The 23,289-nt window shown below is 36.9% G+C and overlaps 2 protein-coding genes and 2 long non-coding RNA genes across 8 annotated transcripts in view; 2 read left to right on the top strand and 2 right to left on the bottom strand.

The window, feature by feature from the left end:
* LOC105429561 (ribosomal protein S6 kinase alpha-5) overlaps positions 1–7,916 on the top strand; it is a 37,078-nt gene extending 29,162 nt beyond the window's left edge. For both annotated transcript variants that reach the window (XM_011642613.3, XM_011642612.3), the window contains exons 2-7: positions 1,198–1,272; positions 1,611–1,829; positions 2,301–2,416; positions 2,695–2,895; positions 3,300–3,737; positions 3,844–7,916. In XM_011642613.3, the coding sequence (XP_011640915.2) occupies positions 1,198–1,272; positions 1,611–1,829; positions 2,301–2,416; positions 2,695–2,895; positions 3,300–3,737; positions 3,844–5,460 (2,666 nt within the window). In that variant the 3' untranslated portion in view covers positions 5,461–7,916. The remainder of the gene's footprint in view (positions 1–1,197; positions 1,273–1,610; positions 1,830–2,300; positions 2,417–2,694; positions 2,896–3,299; positions 3,738–3,843) is intronic.
* On the bottom strand, positions 1,160–16,203 carry LOC148936145 (uncharacterized). Its single transcript, XR_016139750.1, has 2 exons — positions 15,946–16,203; positions 1,160–1,847 (listed from the first exon to the last, which is right to left on the bottom strand). It is a non-coding gene; the product is annotated as an uncharacterized LOC148936145 (long non-coding RNA).
* Positions 2,546–3,965, bottom strand: LOC148936146 (uncharacterized). Its single transcript, XR_016139749.1, has 2 exons — positions 3,825–3,965; positions 2,546–3,720 (listed from the first exon to the last, which is right to left on the bottom strand). It is a non-coding gene; the product is annotated as an uncharacterized LOC148936146 (long non-coding RNA).
* LOC105429598 (lamin) lies at positions 8,459–22,909 on the top strand. Of its 4 annotated transcripts, none has more exons than XR_016139743.1 (9): positions 8,459–9,280; positions 17,607–17,919; positions 18,128–18,420; positions 18,617–18,811; positions 18,900–19,131; positions 19,253–19,474; positions 19,702–19,806; positions 21,168–21,253; positions 21,328–22,909. XR_016139743.1 is itself a non-coding variant. In XM_089078943.1 (9 exons), exons 1-8 carry the CDS (start codon positions 8,829–8,831, stop codon positions 20,355–20,357), a joined length of 1,836 nt encoding a protein of 611 aa, XP_088935069.1. In that variant the 5' UTR covers positions 8,460–8,828; the 3' UTR covers positions 20,358–20,391; positions 21,328–22,909. The 4 variants fall into 4 exon arrangements, 3 of the variants coding, with proteins under 3 accessions (XP_088935069.1, XP_088935070.1, XP_088935067.1); XM_089078943.1 differs by lacking the exon at positions 21,168–21,253 and adding an exon at positions 20,334–20,391 and having other exon boundaries at positions 8,460–9,280; XM_089078944.1 differs by lacking the exons at positions 21,168–21,253; positions 21,328–22,909 and adding exons at positions 20,334–20,391; positions 20,501–21,103 and having other exon boundaries at positions 8,460–9,280.
* The last annotated feature ends 380 nt before the right edge of the window (positions 22,910–23,289 follow it).

Here is a 23,289-nt window from a genome sequence, read left to right as displayed (position 1 = left end):
GTCGAGAAAAGAAGAAAAGAAAAGAAAAGAAAAAAAAATAAAACGAACGCCAAGAGCACCTCATTGTCTCTCGCGAGAAACCTTGTCAGCTCCGCGCGCGTCGGAGCGTTCGGCAATTTCCCACCTCCTCGCGCCATGTGACGAAGAACGTGGGGGAGGATTCGGCGATCAAACAGGAAAGAGAATCGTTAATTAGCTTACCTCGATTCAGTTAGACCGCCTGATCAACTTTGAATTGAGTCTGAAAATATTTTCGAACGTGCGGTCTTCATGTTTTATTTCCTAAGCCAGCGATGCGCAACTTGCGGCCTGTTTGTGAATTTTTTGCGACTCGCCGCCGGCTCACGGCCAAAAATATAAATTTTTTTCTATTTTATACGAAAAATATAAATTTTTTTCTTTTTTATATTTCTATTTTAATCAAAATAATAACGTTATGCGGGACACGAGTCTTGATCTTTGCAAACAACCCATACAGTCTTATTTTGTTCATTTTTTTAAATATACAAAGTAATCTTATCGCACAGTTCTCAAATTGTCAAAATTCGACATTTCGCACGCATCGTTTCTTGATATTTATGAATTATCTTAATTTTTTTTTTACTTTGTATCGATAAGATAAAATTATTCAAACTTAATCATTCGGATAGTTATTTCTATATGAAGTGTTGAATCGTGTGGAAACAAGTGTCAAAGTAAAATAGCTTAGAATAGGAAAATTTTATTTTAATATTAATAAAGAAATTTCATATATATGTGCTAGCAAAATAGATATGCGGGAGATTTTGCTTATTTTTGAAAATGGTCCTCAGTTTAAAATAGGTTACACATCACTGTCCGATCCGCAGTCTTCAGAGAGAAATTTAATGGAGAAATGTATGAAAGTCTGTCGGGATTTAAGTTAACTCCGAAAGACACAATTTCAACATGATTTCTCGCATATCGATGATATTTCCTCGATATCTTTCACGTGTTCGATCGACGTCGTCAGGTTTTTCGCGTGGAACACCAGCTCTTTTCTTTTCGATGAATTTCGTAAAAGTCGCTTCACGGTGCCCGAGCACACGAGCGGAAATCAGTTCCGCAACGATCCTGCCGAATCGCCGGGATATAACGGGGTGCCGTGTTCAATCGGAATCATTATCGAGTACCAGTCTCATTGGGATTTACGTCTTTTTTTTTATTTTTCTGTTACAGTAAATCTAGCGGACAACGGGAGCCAGAAGGTGGACATGACACACTTCGACCTGTTGAAAGTCCTCGGTACCGGAGGTGAGAGACCACTCGGCACGGTATCTCTTACGAAACATGACACAGTAAACGTCCACTACTAATATCCGCATCGATTCTGACTCATAATATTTACAATACACGCGTACCATTATCAGAAATTAAGCTTTAATTAAGCGTTTTCCCTCACGCGTTCATATATGGGTTAATTTCTAGCGATATTCTACATCCTTTTTCTGACCTTTTTCTGCTGTTTCTCTTGCATCAGCACGGGTATATTTTTATTCTTGATCATCGTTATCAATGCCACTAAATCACACGATCGATGCACGATCGTGTTTTTAATATCGATCATTTAATGTCGATTCGTTTTTGCATAGCTTACGGCAAGGTTTTCCTGGTGAGAAAGAGAACGGGCGCGGACGCCGGGCGGCTTTACGCCATGAAGGTGTTGAAGAAGGCCTCCATCGTGCAGAAGAAAAAGACGACGGAGCACACCAAGTCCGAGCGACAAATTCTGGAGGCCATCAGGGACAGTCCGTTCCTAATAACTCTCTATTACGCCTTCCAAACTGACGACAAACTCTGTCTGATTTTAGGTAAGCCACGACGACAAACTAAAATCAAAGAAAAATAAGCAAATGTGTCAGGTAAGGATAAGTAAAAGAAATAGAAAAACTTAAGTAAATAACAGAAAAGGAAACGAGATAGAATATAATAATATGACTCACACACACAAGTGCACAAGTAACATTTTGCCGACTTTCCGATATCCTCTAAATTTGAAAATTAATTTCTTAAGTAATATTGTGAACTTTACGTGTCAATTAAAATGCGGATAAAATATAAAAAAGATTTTATATATCTACATATATAAAATTTCTTGCTTATATTATAGACAAAGTAAAAACTACTACCGACGAAATAACAAATCTTTTTCTCTTTTACTTTGTTCACCGCATGTATCAACGTTGCCACGAAGAGAATGGAGGACTTGTTCCTTTTCTCTTTCGCGTAAGCTAAGGACATACAGGCGCAGAACTTTGAACAAAATATTTTTCTATTTCCAGAATATGTCGCCGGCGGCGAAATGTTTACGCACCTGTATCAGCATGACTGCTTCACGGAGGATGCAGTACGATTTTATATCGGCGAAATTATCTTGGCGCTAGAGCGCCTGCATGATGTACGTATTAACAGTGGTATCATGCGTGTGCATAAACAATAATGGCTGCATTTAGCAAAAAAAAAAAAGCATCTTTGCAGTTGTAAGAATCTTTGATATTATTATTTCTTGTCCTTAATTTCTTATATCTTACATCTAGTTGTAAAGCTGCTTTCTCTGTTAAACGCAGCCATTAAGATACCCCTGATGGAAACAAAAGCAATTTAAGTATGTATATTAAAGTATAATAATTTAAATATGTTAAGTCGAATCTATATGAATTTTATTTAACGTTGCAGCTTGGCGTAATCTACCGGGATATCAAACTTGAGAATATACTCTTGGATAAAGAAGGACATCTCGTATTAACTGATTTCGGTCTCAGCAAAGAGTTCCTGCCGCACGAACGAAACGGCAACGCGCGTACTTACTCGTTTTGCGGAACTATCGAGTATATGGCACCGGAAGTGGTAAAGGCCGGACCGAACGGCCATGATATCGTGAGTTGAAACCTTTCTTTCCGATCGTTGCCGATCGTCGTGTTATTTCATCCCCGTATCCGCTTTTGTAGTGGCCACTCGATGATAATTTCGATGTGTTTTATTTCTTTGACCGTTTAATTATTGTATTAATGCATGAATTAATACGCGCACACTCAATTGTATTATTTACAAAGCGTTTTGTATAATTAATTACGAAGCAACAAGCTAACAATTCAATTAAATTGAATTTTTCGAAAGTAGACCAAATATATTTTTTACATGCATATGACAAGTATATAAATAAAAGAAATAAAAAGAAATTTTTGGTCACAATCAACAATAAGTATGGTCGCGCATACATTGTTTAAACGAGCATATCATTTAATCGTGTTCATTACAATTGAGACATGGCATTCTCATAGGCTGTCGATTGGTGGAGTGTGGGCGTGCTAACGTTTGAATTACTGACTGGTGCGTCACCTTTCACGGTGGAAGGCGAGAAGAACAATCAACAGGAAATCTCGCGGAGGATACTGAAGAACGATCCGCCACCGATGCCGAGCCACCTGAGTGTCAACGTGAGCGACTTCATCACTCGCTTGCTGATCAAGGATCCACGACAAAGACTAGGTGGTGGTCCACGCGACGCTAAAGAGCTCAAGGAACATCCCTTCTTTATGGATGCGGCGCCGGCTTTTACTTGGGAAGCTCTGGAGAAGAAGCAGATCAAGCCGCCTTTGGTCCCCAAAATCGCACATGAATTGGACACCAGCAATTTTTCCGACGAGTTTACGAAGATGAACGTTGTAGTCGATAGTCCAGCGATCGTTGATGGTGATTACCCTGACAAACATTTCAGAGTGAGTTAATTTTTTTGTTATTTTTTCCAAATATGCGTGCTGTAATAATCGAGAGTTTTGTCAATTGTTTAAAAAAAAATGTCTTACTTGTATTTTATTTTTATAGGGTTACTCGTACGTGGCGCCCTCGATCCTATTCACCGACAACGTAGTAAGTAGGGATATCTTCGGTGGTGAAGAGCGTATCGGTTCGCAACGGCCTTTGTTATCCGATCTGCTCAACACGTGTTTCGAGGAGTCCACATTCTTCCAAACGTACGAGTTAGACCAAGCGGGACCAGCTCTCGGCGACGGCAGCTTCTCGATTTGCCGGCGATGTCGTAATCGCAAGACTCAACAGGAATATGCCGTGAAAATTGTCAGTAGGCGAGTGGATTGCAACCGGGAGGAAACTCTGTTGCGCGCATGCCAGCGTCACGCAAACGTGGTGAAATTAATAGACGTTCATCACGACCGACTTCACACGTATATCGTGATGGAACTGCTCTCCGGCGGGGAATTGTTGCAGCGTCCGCGACCATTCCAGGAGCGGCAGGCGAAACGAGTGATGCGACAATTGGCGTCTGCGGTGCGATATATGCACTCGCGTGGCGTAGTACATCGTGATCTCAAACCGGAGAACGTCGTGTATGTGCACCAAGGTGAGGACTCGGCGGTGAAAATAGTTGACTTTGGATTCGCCCGGATGAAGAACAGCTGCGAACCATTGCATACGCCCTGCTTCACGCTTCCGTACGCCGCCCCGGAGGTCGTGGCCAATCAGGAATACGACGAGAGCTGCGACATGTGGTCCTTAGGGACCATATTGTATTTCATGTTGTCCGATAATCCGCCTTTCCGCACGGACACGCCAAATGTGGCGATGCGCATCAAAACCGGCGAGATCAATTTCGACGGCGAAGCTTGGAGTCACGTGTCCGCCGGTGCTAAGCAAGTGATGAAAGGTCTGCTGATGATCGATCCCCACAACAGACTTACGGCGGCTTCCTTGGTGTACCATCCATGGCTGACGATGCAAGATACAACGATCTTACCAGTAACGCCCATCACTGACACGATTCACGCAGACAACGCGACAGCCACCAGTTCAACATCAGCGCATGAACGCGAGGGTTTCCGATTGCGCGCGGTCGACGCCGCAAAATTGGCTCAGCGTCGCAAGCACAAACGTTCCAATTCCAGTTCCTCGACGTCGAGACCGTCCTCTTCTTCTTCCTCGAGTCCGTCGTCAGTTCAATTGCTGCGTGTACCAAGTGCCACGGCAAGCGCCGCGAACACTTCCACCTCGTCACCAAGCGTCTTCGACTTCAACGATGAAGTTGTTAACGAGTACCTGAGTTCCCTGTCGTCTTCTTCCGATTCAAATTCGTCGATAAGACTCTCGCTTCTGCAGGGAGTGGAACGTACCGCGAAGAAGAGAGTCAAACGTAACGCCGATCATGAGTCATCGTGTCAACAGGTGAGCCCGACAAAGAAGCATCATCGACATCGACGTGATGTCGATAGCGAAACCAGTGGCAGCAGTGGCAGTAGCGGGCCGATGACGCGATCGCGAAAACGTAAACTTGAACAAATAATAAATTCGGACAGAGATACAGGTTCTGACAATTCCGCGGAATCGTACGAGTCGTCCTCGCAGACCGCGCACCACGAAGGGGACGTTCATAGAAGGCATAAAGCTGGCAAGCGGCCCAAACGTCTTGCCACAATTATAGTCGAGTAGAGTTTTTCCTACTTACGCTTGGTCCAGTAACGCTCCAATAAATTCACACCTTGTTTCCTATGCATTTTATACGGTATTTAACACCGTTGCCTTCTGCGTTCGTACGGAACACGAACGTCGCATCATTCCTATCTCACCACAGTTCTAAGATATCGTATATAGATATATATATAAAAATAGCTATAACATAATTGCCATCCTATCTTCTCTTAAATCTCGGTCCATTTTCTATCTGAATGATCTGTGCAACTGAAAAGTGCACTCTTATGATAATGATAATTTAAATGTACCGGATAGATACGAGAAGCGGACGTGTATAAAAGAATATAATATCACTGTGGTCAGGGTCTCAACAAAGTATCAATGCGAGGATTTACGCGATATACAGAATTTATTACGCAGTGTACAGAATTTTATTTTTATTATACCGCTATCGGAAACGTAAGTAGGCGGATGCGAATAAGATGGTGAATCGTTTTGTTGCGTTAAACTGGGATTGTCTGTGATTTATAGAGCGAGGACGACCAGCATTGTAAGTTGTTGTAACTTATTACATGCTTCCGTTAAAATTTTCTTCCAACGTCACTTCCGCGATCGATAATCATAGGGATGACGATAGCGATTAACTAGCCAATAAGAAGAAAATTTTAGCGATTGCTTATGACAAGTGTATATGTGGTGAATGTGCCTCAAAAAACTCATGTCACTATGAGTACATTAAAGATATTAATGTAGCAGAAATGACGCGCGATTATGCGAAAATAACAGAAGCAAAAGAAGGAAACTGTTATTACCAGTGGTACCTCAATAACGAAGAAAAGGATAAAACATATTTAAAAAATACAGTTTGTTAAGAAAGAAAATTATACAAATTAAGTAATCTTTTATGAATAATGTTATCGAGAATAATGATACATATTTATACGATTTAAAACAATTCCGTTCATATAATTATATGTTAAAAGTTATTCTATTAATTTTTACAGATGACTTTGAAAAAGAAATGATGTTTATTGACTAGATAATAAGTAAGATCGAGGAAAAAAATTTCTATTCAGTATTTAACATTTTTCGTAGGAACATTTCTTCACACCTTGATGTATTTGTGTGGTATACTTAACGTATTTTACAATTTTGAGAATAATGGAAAAATGAATGAGTTGCGATGAAAAAACATTCGGAGCGCGATGAAGAAATGAATTAGATTTAATTAAGTCAGATCATTATAACATTGTAATCATTATAACATTGTGATCTAGTTATCACCAATTCATGATTGATGCAATTCCTCATAATTCGAAATTTAACTATTTATTTACTTAAACAAGCAAAGGAATTAATTTATAAAAGAATTATGAATAATATTGAATTTGTTTCCTCTTTGTTGTTTATGTTTTATATATTTTTTTTGAAAATTCGAAACGTAAAAATGCGAAAAAGAAGATATTTTCTTCACAAGTTCAGTGTCACAAAACGCTAAAAAGGAATCTATTATATTTATTAAAGAAGAGCGACATATTGTTTGCGTCGTGAATTTTCTTTTCACTTTATTAAGTTATCGCTGTGTTTATACTAGTGAGACGATTGTCTTAATCGATGTGTAATAATCGCTGTGAGAGATGAAGTAACAAAATGGTAAAGACTGAAATGCGGTTGTATATCAACTCAGGGAACAGACGCGTTAATTGCGTAACGTTTTGTGTTATCTTATACGAGATAGCGTTATGCGAAGAAAAGCATGCGTGCGTGCTTCTACCAAAGATGACTGAAGCGACACTCCTCTGTTAAACCAAATAAAGTGCGGTGTGTAGCGCGGTGAAAAGCTATACATGAGATATCACCGAATTTAAAGAACACATGTGTATATATATATATATATATATATATATATACATATATATATATATATATAAATAATTATTATTATATATATAGATATCTAAAACGCAAAGATGCTGATGTATAACAGATTATATCTATATATTTAATATATCATGTCGCTGGAAAATCATATTCTTTAATCGAGAAGAGATATATACATTTATACATATATATACATATATATATATATATATATATATATATATATATACACATGTATGTCTATTTAGAATTATAAAAGTCATTTAAAATTGTAAACTTTATAAGTTACATCGGTTGCCTGCAGAACAAATTAATTTTTTCTAAAGATATATCGATTGTTATGTTACGAATGCTCTTTCAGGGTTCAAAGGATGTATACATATGTATGTATATATATATATATATATATATATATATATATAAATAAATATTAATATAAATATATATATGTATATATGAATAGTTAGACACGGATATCGAAGCTTGTATCATATGAGAGTGCTGTTCTGTTGCTATAAATACGTAAAAGAGACACCTACCTTTGTTACCACTGGTTGTTAAAATATATCATAATGCAATATTTATTTATAAAACTCAATATGTTATTATTTTCAGACCATCTCACCACTCAAATCCCAATTGAATTATTGAGAAAAATCCTATTAGCACACTTTGGGATTCTAAATTTTAAGAGCGATTATTTTCACAGTCAAATCAATTTCTTTAATATTTATGAAAATTCTTAACAAGTTTCTAAGTTAACAAGTTCAATCGGTTCTATTTATACCTTCACTTTCTTCGCTTTTTCCTTCGAAACTTGATTTTCACGATTATTTAATCAAAAACACGGGTAACAATACGTGTAAAAGTACGAATGAGATTAACAGATCAAGCTTATTTGAAAAGTCTGTTGATTATGATCAACATCTTTGTTTGAATTTCATATAAACATCATTTCGATTATTCGCGACGCGATTGGTTGCACGGTAGCTACTCGTATCGTCGGCGGCGTCAGACGCGGCCAATCGAATCGCGCGGCGACGCGCGCGCCCGGCCGATACGAGGCGCGCGATTGGCCGGTCGCGCGGCGTCCCCGAGGCGCCGCGACCAATGGCCGCTCGCGGCGCTTCCTCCCGCTTAATGGCGGCGCGAAACCCGGCTTGTGATGTGGCGTCGTCGCAGGCGCACTAGTTCGACCGTTGGCTGCGCTGGTTGATTGACGGTGTGCATTTGGCAAATAGTGAACGTCGACGATCGCGGATAGTAATCGCAATCGCGCGCGGTTCATTCGTTCGATCGACGCACGGACGCGCTGACGGATCTCGGCAGCGAGTTAATGATTCGATAACACGTTCGACGCACCGGCACGTTCCCCCCTTTTCTCTCTCTTTCTCTCCCTCCCCCCTGCTCCCTCTCGTGTGCGAGTGTCCGAGAACGGCGTAGTCAGTTCGAAGCTCGGGTGAGACCGCAGACGCGAGGAGTCGCATACCGGACGCGAAACAGTGATGTCGACCAAGTCGAGCAAGAAGACCGCGGCGGCGGCGGCGGCCACGGCCGCCGCCTCTTCCGCCACCGCGGCCGCCTCGTCATCGTCCGGCAACATCCAACCGCCGCCGACGACGTCGACGCCGATCGTTGGCGGCCGGCGACCCGGCAGCCCGCTCAGCCCGACACGGTATTCACGACTGCAGGAGAAGCAGGATCTGCAGAATCTCAACGACCGTCTGGCATGCTACATCGAGAAGGTGCGCCTCCTGGAGTCGGAGAACTCCCGGCTGTCGCGGGAGATGCAAACCACCCAGGAGACCGTCACCCGGGAGGTCTCCAACATCAAGGCCATGTACGAGCACGAACTGTCCGACGCGCGGAAGCTGCTCGACGACACCGCCAGAGAACGCGCCAAGCTGGAGATTGACACCAAACGCCTTTGGGACGATAATGAGGATCTCAAGAGCAAGTAAGTCAAGCAGTGATATATATATATATATAAAGTGTGTATGTGTGTGTGTACACATGCATATGTATATATATATGTACGTATGTCACATCTTGTAATCTAAACTCGGTGATAATCTACGCTCTAGCGTTACGTTCATCCATTTGTTGCCTCTTACTTGAAAAATAAATAGGAAAGTAAGATGGCATTAGTCGGGGATCAATATTGATCGACGCGATCGACGCGAGGATCTTGCCTTCTGCTTGTGTCTGTTGAAACGTCCATGGCAGTGGCACGAAGAGATGCGGAAAATGGAGTTGCTCGGGCATTTTCCGCTCGAGCTCGAGCGGGAATTTATTTATCGACGCTGCCGGTCGGCAATGTCGCGAGACTCGGATTTGAATGAACCGAGCCCTGTGATTTTCCTTAAAACGGATTAAACGGATCCTACAATGAAAATTTGAAGCGTAGGACTTGAGTTTTAAGCAGATTAAAGATATAAAAAATTGATCCAATCTCAATCAATTATTCCTTTCATATTTTATCGTGATCAATTAATTTCTTTACGATTTAAGGCTTAAAATTTAAATCTCACGCTTTTATAAGTTCTCATTGTAGAACTTACTTTATGGAAAGATGTGAGTACAGATTTTGCAAGAGCATGGCCATTAGTTTTGTCACTGTGAGTCATCCGAGGCCAAGAAGCTACGCTCGCGGTTCTCTCTCTCTCTCTCTCTCTCTCTTTCTCTCTCTCTCTCTCTCTCTCTCTCTCTTTCTCTCTCTCTCTCTCTCGTGTTCTCTTATTTTGGTATGTACACATGAATAAAAATGTTGCGCGCGCAATCGCGTCCACGCGTTCTCATAACGTCAGCCCGAATTCTGTAGACCGAACGCTTCATTCTGCGCTACTCTCCGATTCTTCACATTTTTTTTTTTACTTCACGCATGAAAGAAAATTCAACAATAGGAAAATATCATTCAGTAATTTAAATTTTTTGCGTTCATCTTTCCTCCTTTTCTTGCATTCATCTTTCTTCTCTTTCTAGAAGAAAAAAAGATGAACGGTGCAAGAAGTTTTAGTAAAAGAAAGAAACTTTGTGAGCTTGTAAGGCTTGGAACTCGACTCTAAAATTTTTGCAATATCACATATGTATTGTTTATTACAATGACACTTTATTACAATGACAATGACACAAAAAAAAATTTTAAATAAAAACTGTAAAAATTAATCTCACATAGAAGCAAGAATATAATCTTCTTAGAAAAATGTGATGCAAACTTTGATGCAAATATAAATATTTTCATATATAAACAACAATATTATAATCTTCATACAGAAGATTTTTAATCTTGAGTTGAGCAAAAGTAATACTTGCATCAATACAAATTCAGTCAAATCAAGATTAAAATTTTTAAGAAGATTATAATATTCTTGTTTATATATGAGAAAAATTGTTTTAAGACATTTTTTTTCTGTAGTTTGAAACATTTACATTTTTCCAAAGATGATCCATTGTTGCGATCCATTTGTTATTGTTTATATTTTTCACTGAGATTGTCAAGAATAGGAATTTTAAATGCATTCGTAACTTGTCATTCGTAACTTTGCATATTCGTATTTGTTTCAAGAATAGTCTCTTATCATCATATTGGACTATGCTAAAACTTTCTTTTTCGCCAAGATTCAAGCATATATCTCTTTCAAATACGAGTGTACCCCAATTTATCTATAAACAACGGATCTAATTATTATTATGGATTATTTTTAATGGATTATCTTTGTATCGAGGCTGGAAACGTTTGAATTTATTTGAAAAGGTGCAAAAAATTAGTTTCGCAGCAAAGGAATATTAATTGCCTTTTGTTACACGTAAATGAAATGTGTGCACTGAATATATCATGACTCATATGGGAAATATTCGTGCCGCTTTCGAAATAGCGATGACGTAAAAATCACGAGTTATTATATTTATTACGCGATCTAAGTCTTTTTAAAACACATAATTTCTTTAACAGAGAAATCGCAATTTTTTTAGCATTATGCTGATATTTTTTTTTTTATGCGAGAGAAATTATTCTATTTCATATATAATTTACATCCACAAGATGCTTAATAACATTTCAGTACTTTGTCATTGAATCTTGTAGACTCTTAGTCACACTCTTCTCATATTCCTTGACTCGATAATTTCCTGAAGAATTTATCAGATAAGCTGATAATTCTTTATTGCATATACTTGCTATAAGACATATATACATATGTAATATATACATATATCTATTTAATAAATGTCGTCACGGTTATTTTGCATTGCGTAATATCTGAATAAATTTAAATAATTTATACGAAGCTAACAGCCACATATGTCTATCTGTATAATTAATATTTTATTCAATATTTGTGAGCTATGAAAAAATGAATATTCGCACGGTGACCAACGAATGAATAAAAAATTAGATTATCGAGAATTTTGAATGTTAGCAATATGTGTCGCTCGAGGCATTCTGAACTTGTTATGATCGATAGTTTTATACCACCGTGTTATCATTCAAGTTATTTGCGTGCTAGACAGCAATGTAGATTATGACCGTTGTGGTACAGATCTCGTTGATCGAAGAGTATCCACCGTTTAAAAAAATTGCATCGGTACCCGCCGATATTTATCGCCGATATTTATCGCTGATCCTCGGATTAGATTAACGGACAGAATCATTACTGATGCGTCACGTGTATTTTCGTCAATCGTGTTTGTCAACACGGAATAAAGCTAATATTTCATTTGTCGTATGACGTGAAAATTTTATGAGAGAACGTGCTGAATGATCATAGGATGTGAAGTTTTAAAATCTCCAGAAAAAAATCTCTCTACAGAAAAGAATTATTCTTAAATTGAGTGAAAGTAATACTCGCATTAGTACAAATTTAATCAAATTTAATCAAACCTAAAATTTTTAAGAAGATTAAAAATATTCTTGCACATATACATATGAGAATATTTGTTTTTTTAATTTAAAATCATTTTTTTTTTTTTCTGTTCAAAAAATTCGTAAGACGTCAAAATGATGCGTCAAGATTGACTGTCTGAGGACAGTACGGTACAGAGAGGAGGGGGAGGGGGGAATCAAAGGAAACGAAATGTGAAGGAATATAGAGAGATGGGAAAGGCAGCGAGGAGGAAAATCAAGAGAAACGACCGGCGGAAAGAGTGGCGGTGAAAAGAGATGGGAGGAAGGAGGGGAGGGGGGGGGGAGACGTTTAGGAAGTAATTTTCGGCGTGAGCGCGCCGGGCCGGCCTCGGAGAAAGAAAACATGAACGGGGCCGTACGGCGTGGCCGGCGTGGCCTCACCTCGTCGCGACGTGACATTACTACGAGCGGTTGCGTCACGCTTACTATGCGGCGGTGATGTCAGCGACGGTCCGAGTTATCACCTGACCTAAAAACATTGACTCGGTTCCCCGCCGTCACGTTCGACCGCGGTTGGCTGAATTATAAACGCGTCGGACGCATTTTGTCTCGCCGCCGCCGGAAACGATCGATCCCGACACGCGCGAGAGTGAGATTTTTTTTTTTTTCATGATAAACACACTCCCTCCCCCTCCCCCCTCCCCCTTCTTCACCACCTTGTGTCTATCAGATTATGAGGATCAATGATAGGATAGATTCGATTTTTTGTTCGTCGGGAAAAAGCAACGAAGTATAGTGGGAAGGAACGTTAATTTGCTGAATTTTTCTTGTCGATCTACAGGATTTGATAGTATCAAATAAATCAAGAGATAAAAGAGGAAGATTAAATGAATCGCTTTTCTTTTATTCGTACTAAATACGCGTTGCGTAATTGTTGCACGCGGGCGCGATGATGTCGCACTTGGGGAACAATATCGTCGTCGCGCGTGTGGTATTTCCCAAGTTGCAGATTGCACGACGCGCGACGCTAAACGTGTACGGTTGATATTCCACGGCGAGAGAATTACGGTGTTTCTCGATATTACCGTTACGACTGGTGCAGCACGCCGGCGGTACGCTCCCCGTAACGCATCTGCCCAGTTATTTAGGGTAGGGTAGGACGAAGGATGGGGAGGGGGGGGGGTTTAAGCGGTGTTTGCCCGCATCTGCATTTTCGAAATAACATTTCTCTGCAGGTCTCAAAACAGATTATGAATCACGTTACTTGTCACTGCATGGGGATTGCATACACTTGGCCTTGTAATACGTGAAGTTGCCCGCGTATTCGGCAGAAAAATTCAGAGGCGGATGTTTCCTGATTAAATATTCGTCAGTGTTAACTCGATACGCGATACAACTTCATGTGGTAAAGCATTTATGTCTCCGAGTTGTACGTTAATCGCACGTCGATTAAGCGAAATTTCTGTGAGGCCATGGGTTGAGAACCTCTGGGAGATAGTCATGGTTTGCGAGGCTCATTTTCACGTTAAAGATCGAGCTGTTTTCGACGATGACGCTGTTAATATGGCAGTCTTTCAATAAGACGATATCGCGACCTTGCCTGCTATTCTTATTATTATTACATTATGTATTGACAATGTCGTGATTTTTTTTCTTTCTCAAACACGCATGAAAGAAATTGTGTCGGCGACCAAAATTGCTGAGGAATACAGAATTTTTTATTTGTGTGACAGACGGCACGTATATGTTTCTCTCTTTCTCTCTTTTTGCGTGTTTAGCATCCGTAAATTCAGTGGTCCTTGAATGAGCAAAAAAGGTACGATACGATCATCTCCCGATAAAGAACTTGGACATTTAAAATTATTACTCCGCGCTAATTGCTTTTATATATGAAACTCGTAAAAATATCTCTTACTTATTGGGAAAGCAATTTGGAATTAAATTTTTCTCCACATTTTCAACTTATGACAACATGTGCTGCAGTTACAAAAATTATAAATATTAAATATAAAATTAATATTTTCGATATAAGAAAAATTTTTGTTTTGTCAAGAAATTTAAAATATCAGTTTGACCTTAAAAGATATGTACGAAAAGAATGATTTTGCTGAAATATATAGAAATTTAAGTGGATCGCGGATAACGATCTGAAAATTATTATATAAAGCTTAAATATGACGATAAAAACTTTTCATATTCTAACAAATTAAATATTCTACGTAACTATTTTGATAGTTTAATAATTATATAATTATATTTTGATAGTTTAATGAAATTATTTTCAATTTCTATATCTGGTCAAATTTTTGTATATTTCAACGAAATTGTTTCTTCTATATATATTTTGAGAATATATTTATTCAATATTTTTATGTTTCTCTTCAAGCTTCAAAATTTCCAAAATTTTTATTTATTTATAGATATTACGAAAAAGGACTTGGTAAGGACTTAAAATGTTCTGTTTTATTATAACAATATCAAACAAACATATATATTATTATTATTATTATTATTATTAAATTTACATCTCTTTCCTTTTCTCTTAATCATCATTTCTGGCTTATTATCTTTTTTATGTTATCTTCTTTAAAGCACTCTCGAAAGTTCCTTCCGAAAATTTTTTATTTCCCATCCTTGACAATGAAAAAGACGCTTCGAATTTTTCCGAGAAGAATACTTTTCTCGACTTTTCCATTTCTCCAAAGCAGAGGCAAGGTCGCCCGTTCGTGATCCATTTTATATACGATAACAATGCCGTTCGCGGCATTCCTCGTGGAGGACTCGGCGAAAGCGCTTGACAGTCATATCTTTATCATCCCGAGGCCGTGCGATGTGCTAATAATCTCGCGTTCCGCGTTCTGACGCGGATAAGCCGCGCGGAAAGGTGCGGCGCGCATTCTCGCGAGTAAACGTGAAATTCTGGCGGTCGCGAATCGATCGACGGACTCTCCGAGAAACATCCGAACCGATGCCGCACGGAATCGTGGATGACATCGCGCACACGATGTCTGTCAGCCATTTTACACAGCGTCGCGTGCGCGGCCGGCATTGCACGCGAGCGAGCAAAACGCGTGCAAAACCTCGCCATTCTCGGAGCGCGGAGGGCCCCGAGATCCTAAGTTCAAGATCGTATACAAGGTGTCGTGCGTGATACGACTGAGTTCATCTCTGAGTAAATGGGATTCAGGATTTTTTTGGTAATTGAAAAAGAAAGAGATTGAAAATCGGACGAAAATAATAGTAATTTCATCGGTACTTTTTTGAGAAAGGGAGGGATTTTAGAATTAATTTTTTTATATGCATTTGTTATGGAAAAGAAAAATCTGGAAATAAAGAATTTGTTTGTCTTGAAAAATTAGGGATTTTTTTTTGAAGTTACTTTTTTTTTAATATTTTGTCTTCAAAAATTTTATGCGATATAAAATATTAATTTTTTTAGAATCCTTATAATTTTTTTCAGTTTTTTTTCAAAATTTCATTATTGAAACTCGAGTGATCCTTATCTTTATGATTTGTAAACTTTTTAGGAATGAAAAATATTCCTAAAAAATAAGGACTCTGCACGATAAGTATATATTTATTTTTAAGATTAATATTTAAAAATATTTTCTACGTTCTATCTGAAATTTTTTAATAAACAGCTTTGAAAATCAAAGGCTTTCTTTTCGAAGAGGCTTTCTTTGGGTAGGCATTCTATAAAATTGAATTGCTTCCGACGTTGCAATTTTTACATCGCGCAAGTATTTTAGAAAAATTCAATAATTGATAATTAAACTTACCAATGCTCCATGGACACTGTCGCTCGTTCGTGCATCGCCGAGGATGCACATAACGTTGCAACACTTCCGAACTGTCTCGTCGCCTCACGTTTCGTTTCGATTGGGCTGTGAGAGAACGGGAGGGCGATGACCATCATCTCCCTCCTGCTAAGAAGCGAAGAACCTCTAAATCTCTCCCTTTCTTGCCCAGCGATTGTTTAGAGCAGTGGTGTCCAACCTTATTGGACTTTTCAAGTCGGTTCGTAACATCGGTGGCTCGACTCTGAAAGAGACATATCAGAGTCAGCAATATAACAAGGTTTAATGTCTATTATTTCATTGCATTTTTTTATTGCATTTTTTTGGGTTTAATGTCTATTATTTCATTGCATTTTTTTATTGCATTTTTTTGGATGCATAAGGAACGACATTGAGCGCATTTATGACTTTATTGAATGACTTAATTATTTTACCAGCGAAAAAAATATAACTCGTTTTAATATCTTTGTTAAAAATCAGAAACGTGAAACGTTGAATAACCAGTTATAAAATGAAGTAAAGTGAATTATATTTTTTTACTGTTTTTTTTTTTTCTGTTTAATTTATGTTTCAAACTTGATACCGTTAAACGATTAGTTTCGTTCACCACGAATTTTTCGCGATGATAAACATACTTTTCGGGGCGTTCTTGTTTATTTTGTTCTTACTTGAAAAATCGGAGGCGAAATGAAATACGCCACCGGCCGAATATTAAAGACGACGTCTGGGCCACAATGGTAGAAAATAAAATTCTCAATGTGGGTCGTGCATCGCTTGAAATAGAAGCTCTCTCTCCTACCATCCGGCGGCTTCCTCCTTGCGACTGGCGGATTGTCGAAAGTGAATTTGACTGAGAATGTCGATTATACTCTGATAAATCTCGCATCCTTGTATCTCGCGAAACATTTATCAAATTATCTGGAATTATGGGATTTGCCACAAAAATAAGAATTCCATGAGAAATTAACGTAAATAAAATTCCGTTCCTTTTGTCTACTATTTTAATTTTCGTTCTGCTCCCGATTTAATGTAAAACGAGGATTTCTGACAAAGTCGTCTAAATTGACATTTTCTTAGGATACCATAGCAAGAAGAGTGATTCCCGTTCCACGAGAATAGATGTAGCATCATTCGACGTTGTCTGTTTTAAGGCAGTAGGCCAAGGATAGCAAGACGATGTCGATTCCGAGTATTTCACACGCAAGGAACCTTCGTTGGAAATTTGTCGATGAAAAATTCTGGCACGTTAAAAATCCTTCAAAATTGATTTTGGTATTTTAAAACGGTTTGACGTTTATAAATACTTACTTTTTTTTATTTAATTTTATTAATATTCTTCCGTTATTAATATTCCTCCTTTTCTTGTATCTGATATACAGATAACAAAACGTATGTAATTACATTACATAATTAAAGTTAATGCGTTGCACATATTCTCATTGCAATCGAGCGAATACTTTGCGGTTTGGAAACTTCCTGCATTGATAGGTAGGAACTCGACGACAACGGGGCTAGATCGAGACGTTACAGAAATTACTAGTTGTTAAAAAAAATCTAGCAAAGTATAACGCGAAAGTTTAAAAGTGTTATACGGTTAATAAAAATAAACAGTGTATAACTGGCATTTTTGTCGTTTGTTTTAGATTGGACAAGAAGACGAAGGACCTGCAGATTTCAGAACGAAATGCAATGATGTATGAGACACGCTGCAACGACTTGCAGTCGCAATTCAATCAATCACAGGCGGAGCGCAAGAGGTTGGCCGAGAGAGAACGAGAATTGGACAAGGAAGTGGAACGGTTGAAAGTATTGTTGGACGATGCTCGCAAACATCTGGAGGATGAGACCCTCCAGCGAATCGATCTCGAGAACAATATTCAGAGCCTCAAAGAAGACATCAGTTTCAAGGACCAGGTTTATCAGCAAGAACTTATGGAGACTCGTACGAGACGACAGGTGAGTGATTATTCAAAGGTACGAGTCTTTTAAAAGCGTTGCTGTAAAAATATATCGTTAATCTAAGAGAAAGTTTGAAAATTAAGATTGAAAATTTAATAAAACAATGTTGTTCAACTCCCTTCCTCAGTAAAAAAAAAAAATGGACGAAAGATAAATGAATTTTCTAATCATGTAATAATTTAACAAAAAATATTTTATATTCTAGGTTGAAATATCGGAGATCGATGGTCGTCTCTCGGAGCAATATGAGGCTAAATTGCAGCAATCCTTGCAAGAATTGCGCGAGCAGTATGAGGCACAGATGCGTGCCAATCGAGAGGAGATTGAACTTTTATATGAAAATAAAATCAAGAATTTGGCATCTCATGCTCAGCGTAATAGCGGAGTTGCCAGTATGGCAACTGAGGAATTACGACAGATTCGCTCTCGAAACGAAGAGCTCAATGCAAGAATCAGTGAACTCGAAGCAGCCATCAATGCCCTTAATATGCGCAACAGGTAGGCTTCTTAAAATTCTTTCATATCAAAAAAATATTATCCATTAATAATTTTTTTTACTTGGATTATACTATAAAATAAAATATAGAAATTAAGAGGATTATATTGATAAAATAATATTATCTAATTAATATTATTTATATAATATATTATAAGTAAAAATATAAAATAAATGAATAATGTAAAATGTCCATAGGGATTTGGAGAATTTACGAGAGAACGAACGCGCTCATCACGCTGAAAGTTTGGCCGCATTAGAAGCTGAATTAACGCGTATGCGAGAAGAGATGGCTCAACAGTTGCAAGAATATCAGGATCTTATGGACATTAAAGTGGCGCTTGATTTGGAAATTGCTGCATATCGCAAGTTGCTCGAGTCTGAAGAAGCTAGGTGAGTCGATATTATAATTTCTATAAACTTAATAACAAATCGATCTCATTGTAAAAAATTAATTTACATTTACTTATTTCAATTCTAGATTGAATATTACACCTATACAGTCGACGAACACGTCTCTGTCTACTAGTAGAGCAACTCCGTCCAGACATACTCCTCTCAGAGGTGGCAAACGAAAACGTACTTTGTTGGAAGAAAGCGAAGAACGTAGCAGTAGTGATTACAGTGTTACGGGTACTGCTAGGGGCGATATAGAGATTACAGAGGCAGATCCCCAGGGGCGATTCGTAAAGCTCACCAATAAAGGCAATAAGGTAAGTAGAAACTAAAACTTTGAAGATCTAACGAAACGTGCTCGTTCTCTTTAGTTTCTCTTAAGCTACACCGCGTAGTTCTTAGCAAACTTAACTATAAAATTGTAAACTTTTCTAACAGGAAATAAGTCTGGGTGGATGGCAAATTATTCGCAAAGCCGGTTCTTTAGAAACCACCTTCAAGTTTCATCGTAGCGTAAAACTCGATGCAGGTGCTACTGTGATGGTATGGTCAGCTGATATTGGTGCAACCCACGAACCACCCTCCAATATCGTCATGAAAGGACAGAAGTGGTTTGTAGGAGATAACATGATTACAACTCTGACAAATATCGAAGGAGAGGTACTTGTTACTTTTATTTGCTATGTATTAAATCATTAAGTGCACACTTTTATTAATACAATTACATTTAAGAAACGCAAATTTTACAAAATACAACTCTAGGAAATCTCATCGAACAAAATAGTTATGTTATATAAGATTATAGTTGTATTATGTGTGCATTTGGAGATTAATTTTATATTAAGTATACAATAAGAAATGGCATTATATAATAAATTTTCCAATAGGAAATGGCAACTTCTGAACGCAAAAGGCAACAGTTGTCCACAACCTTGTCCCGACACAGAGAAAGCTTAGGATTCCGAACAACAGAAGAACTCCATCACCAACAGGTAAGGACGCAATGAATGTTTTATCGCATTAAATATCACGTTGAATGTTGTAGTGAAATGAAAGCTTTAAACTACTTTTCGGAGCAAAAGTAGCTATTGTTAAACAAGACATTAGAAATATGATATACAATTATGCGTTATATTTTAACTGCAGCATTATTTTGATATACTACCGACGCATGAAATCATGTTTAGCAAATTATATGATCGTGTAATTATAATATAAGGAAAAGTTTTCATATTTGGGAAAACTAAAATGATGTTAGTAGAATAATGAGAAGTTAGTAGAATTTCGAGAGTCAGTGCTTTTTAATTTTTAAACATCAAAGAAGACAATGTGGCTATGACATTTATTGCAAATTTTCAAGGCACTACAGGGATTGATTTAATATTTACACAAATAGTAGACATTCAGATATTACTTACCTCCCATTTGTTCCTAGAGATTATATACAGAATAAGTGTTGCAGTTATAGACAATTAATTATGGGGGGTAGGATTTTCACAATTCACTTCTTGTTCCATAGAGAAGATATCTCTACCCGTATTAAGGGTGAGGGCACACGACTCTGATGGGCACTTTATGTAAGTTGTTTTATAACCTATCAGATGTTCGAATATTATCGATAATATTCTTCGCACTCATAATATATAGGAATTATTTTGCTTCATATTTTGTTGGTTTTTCATGCAGCATTCTGCCTGGATACTCACCGCTTAACTAAAATTTCATGCCTTATATGGAAATTAATATAATCTTCGTTATATATGACTGTTACCATCCCATCATTAACCACATTGTCTTTAAATTAAAATATTATCGTCAAACATACACACGATTAAATATTATCTCTGCGTAGATAATACTTAAAGCTTTCTTTCTTACACGGGATTCAACTTAATATTGATAATATTGATAATTTATCTAATTTTTATATATTATGAATTTCGAATAATTTTAACATATTGTACACGTGAATGCAAGATCGTTTTTTTTGAATCGAATTTTTATATTGCGTTTCGGTAGATGATCGAAAAAAAATACCTTTTTATATAATATTAATATGTTAATTGCTTCCGCGTTTTCTGTAATGTGTGTGTAATCGGATTAACGTCGAGAAGAGAGATTAGAAACTGTATGCGCTTACTCTAAAATGCGTATGATGGTAACATACGAATAACAATTTTGATTTAGCGTATTTATATGTATTCTACAATACTGCACATACTATTATAATAGTATAGATAATTATAAGAGATTCAAAGAGAAAGTAAAAAATAATGTGTTGCCGAGAAATTATATATCTCATATATTTTTTTCATGTGTATATCTCTTTTCATCATGTAAATATAACAATGAGAGAGACGATTCATTATTCGCTTATATCTGTGACTAAATGGACATGCCGATATTCACGCAGTGGATTAAAGCAAACTGGGGCCCGCGGTAATTACTCATCTATTTTACGTTCCTTTGGTTTCCTTTTGTTAATGAGACGTACGTTTCGTTTTATGTTTCAGAGCGATCCCCAGGGTGAAGAGCGTTGCCACATTATGTGAACATAAATTTACCATAAGCTTAAGGGATAATATCAAAAGATTTTAACAGCTTGTTTGATAATGGGGCTTTGTTCTGTAAGCGCCGTTTAGAAATTAAAATGAAAATAAAAAAAAAGAATAACGCGCCATTAACACAAGAAATTTATTTAGAGTACAACTTCAGAGATATATGAGATACAAGATTCATTTATATTAACTGATATTCACTTTGAAGAGAAGACGAATGAAAGCGCAAAATTGATTAATATTACAGTTGAAACATTATATAACTTTCCTTACACTTATGTAATAACGTAATAAGAATATATATGTATATGTATATGTATATGTACACATATGAGAAAATATTGTATAATATATTTGAACTGACAAGAGAGTTCAAATCAAATTTAACAAATGGGTTCCGTGATGTGAATTAAATACGTTTTTTTTTTTTTTTTTTTTTTTTTTTTTTTTTTTTTTTTTTTTTTTTTTTTTGCGCATTTGTCGATCTATTACATAAGGAAAAAAAAAAATGAAGATTGTACTATTATATTGTGCTAAACCCGCAGTCGATTATCAAATATGGACGGGTTACTGGTACTTGTATCCAGCAGACCTCTTCCTCTTTATTGTGTGCTGTGTTACAAGTGTTCACGTTTAACTATCTGTCTGTATTCGCTTCGTATTGTAATATCGAAATAGCGATTCCTCGACTGTGTTTTAATGATTCATAATTTCTTAATTTATGATTACGTTTATGTTCGTTCATTTTTGTCCAATAGAAAATATTCAAGAGAGCGATTAGGTTACATAGTATTTGTTCATTTAAGTGTAACAGTATAAGATTGTGGGAAAGCTAAATATAATAGAAGTATAACTGTTAATTAGATGAACAATTTCACCCGAATGGGTCCCGAAGAAAACGTTCGATTGAATGTTATTATCATTTTTTTAATCATGTAATATTTAATTGAACATCGCATTTATATGAAGAAGAGCGCGTTCTTCGGCCGAGATAAGCCGCGAAATTGTGCATCGAATTGCACAGATGCTGCCGATATCCAGTTGATCTTTTTCTATCAAAATGATTATTTCATGGAAAATATAGGAAACGTATTTGTTTCTACAATCGCGCCCACCTGTGCATTCAAAATGATTTTTTTCTCTTAATTGTATTCAGCTTTATGTCATTTATATACTAATAATAAAAATCACAAATTAACCGTACAAATGTACTCGTGATTATTATTCTTCACGATATATATATATATATAATAATAGCAGCTGTTTTTAGGCGAACGTTAAATTAGGGTAAGTCTTTGATAGAGAGCATCAAACCATAAGGTTTAAATGGACAGGTTACAAATTGTTACATCCCGATTACGAGGAAGATTTTCTTCTCTTTGTATAAGAACGCTATTTTATCAGATTGAGAAAATGCACTTTCGAGTCATTAAGAATTGATAGATATTTTCAATGTCACTTCGATTTTGTAATAAAATCCGTCAGTTTAAAAATGTATTGCATTCTTCCAATAAAACTGTCTTGTTTTATCACTTTATATATAAATAACACAATCAATTTCCTTTATTCTAGAAATCCCGTCAGTGTTTTTCTTTTCTTAAGTTTTTTTTCTCACTGCTTATATTATTTATTAAATAAAATCAAGAATGTGTGATGAGATCTGAAAATAAAAGTGGAACGAGATAATGTCTTCTAGAATTGCGATAATGTTTGATAAGACTAGAGAAATCAACTGCAAATAATTTATGAACAGATTTGATGAAACTTTTATTAAATAAACAAATACAAGAGCTATTAATTTTTAGAAACTGAATAAATATTTTCTTCAAAGATAAAAATATATAGAATGTTTATGTTAATAAAATGGAACTCGAGCAAAAAGCTGGGATCAGTCGAAAAAAATCGGTTTTCTAAAGA

This window comes from Pogonomyrmex barbatus, unplaced genomic scaffold (assembly GCF_055798465.1).
Source record: "Pogonomyrmex barbatus isolate J1 unplaced genomic scaffold, ASM5579846v1 scaffold3, whole genome shotgun sequence".
NCBI classification, from domain to species: Eukaryota; Metazoa; Arthropoda; class Insecta; order Hymenoptera; family Formicidae; genus Pogonomyrmex; species Pogonomyrmex barbatus.
Note: the sequence above shows the minus strand (reverse complement) of the source record. Positions and strands in the feature narration are given on the sequence as shown.

Coding starts and splice junctions, on each gene's coding strand:
- LOC105429598 (XM_089078941.1), top strand. CDS start 8,829: ATGTCGACCAAGTCGAGCAAGAAGACCGCGGCGGCGGCGGCGGCCACG. Junction 17,920..18,127: donor AGACTCGTACGAGACGACAG/GTGAGTGATTAT, acceptor TTTATATTCTAG/GTTGAAATATCGGAGATCGA. Junction 18,812..18,899: donor CTCGAGTCTGAAGAAGCTAG/GTGAGTCGATAT, acceptor TTTCAATTCTAG/ATTGAATATTACACCTATAC.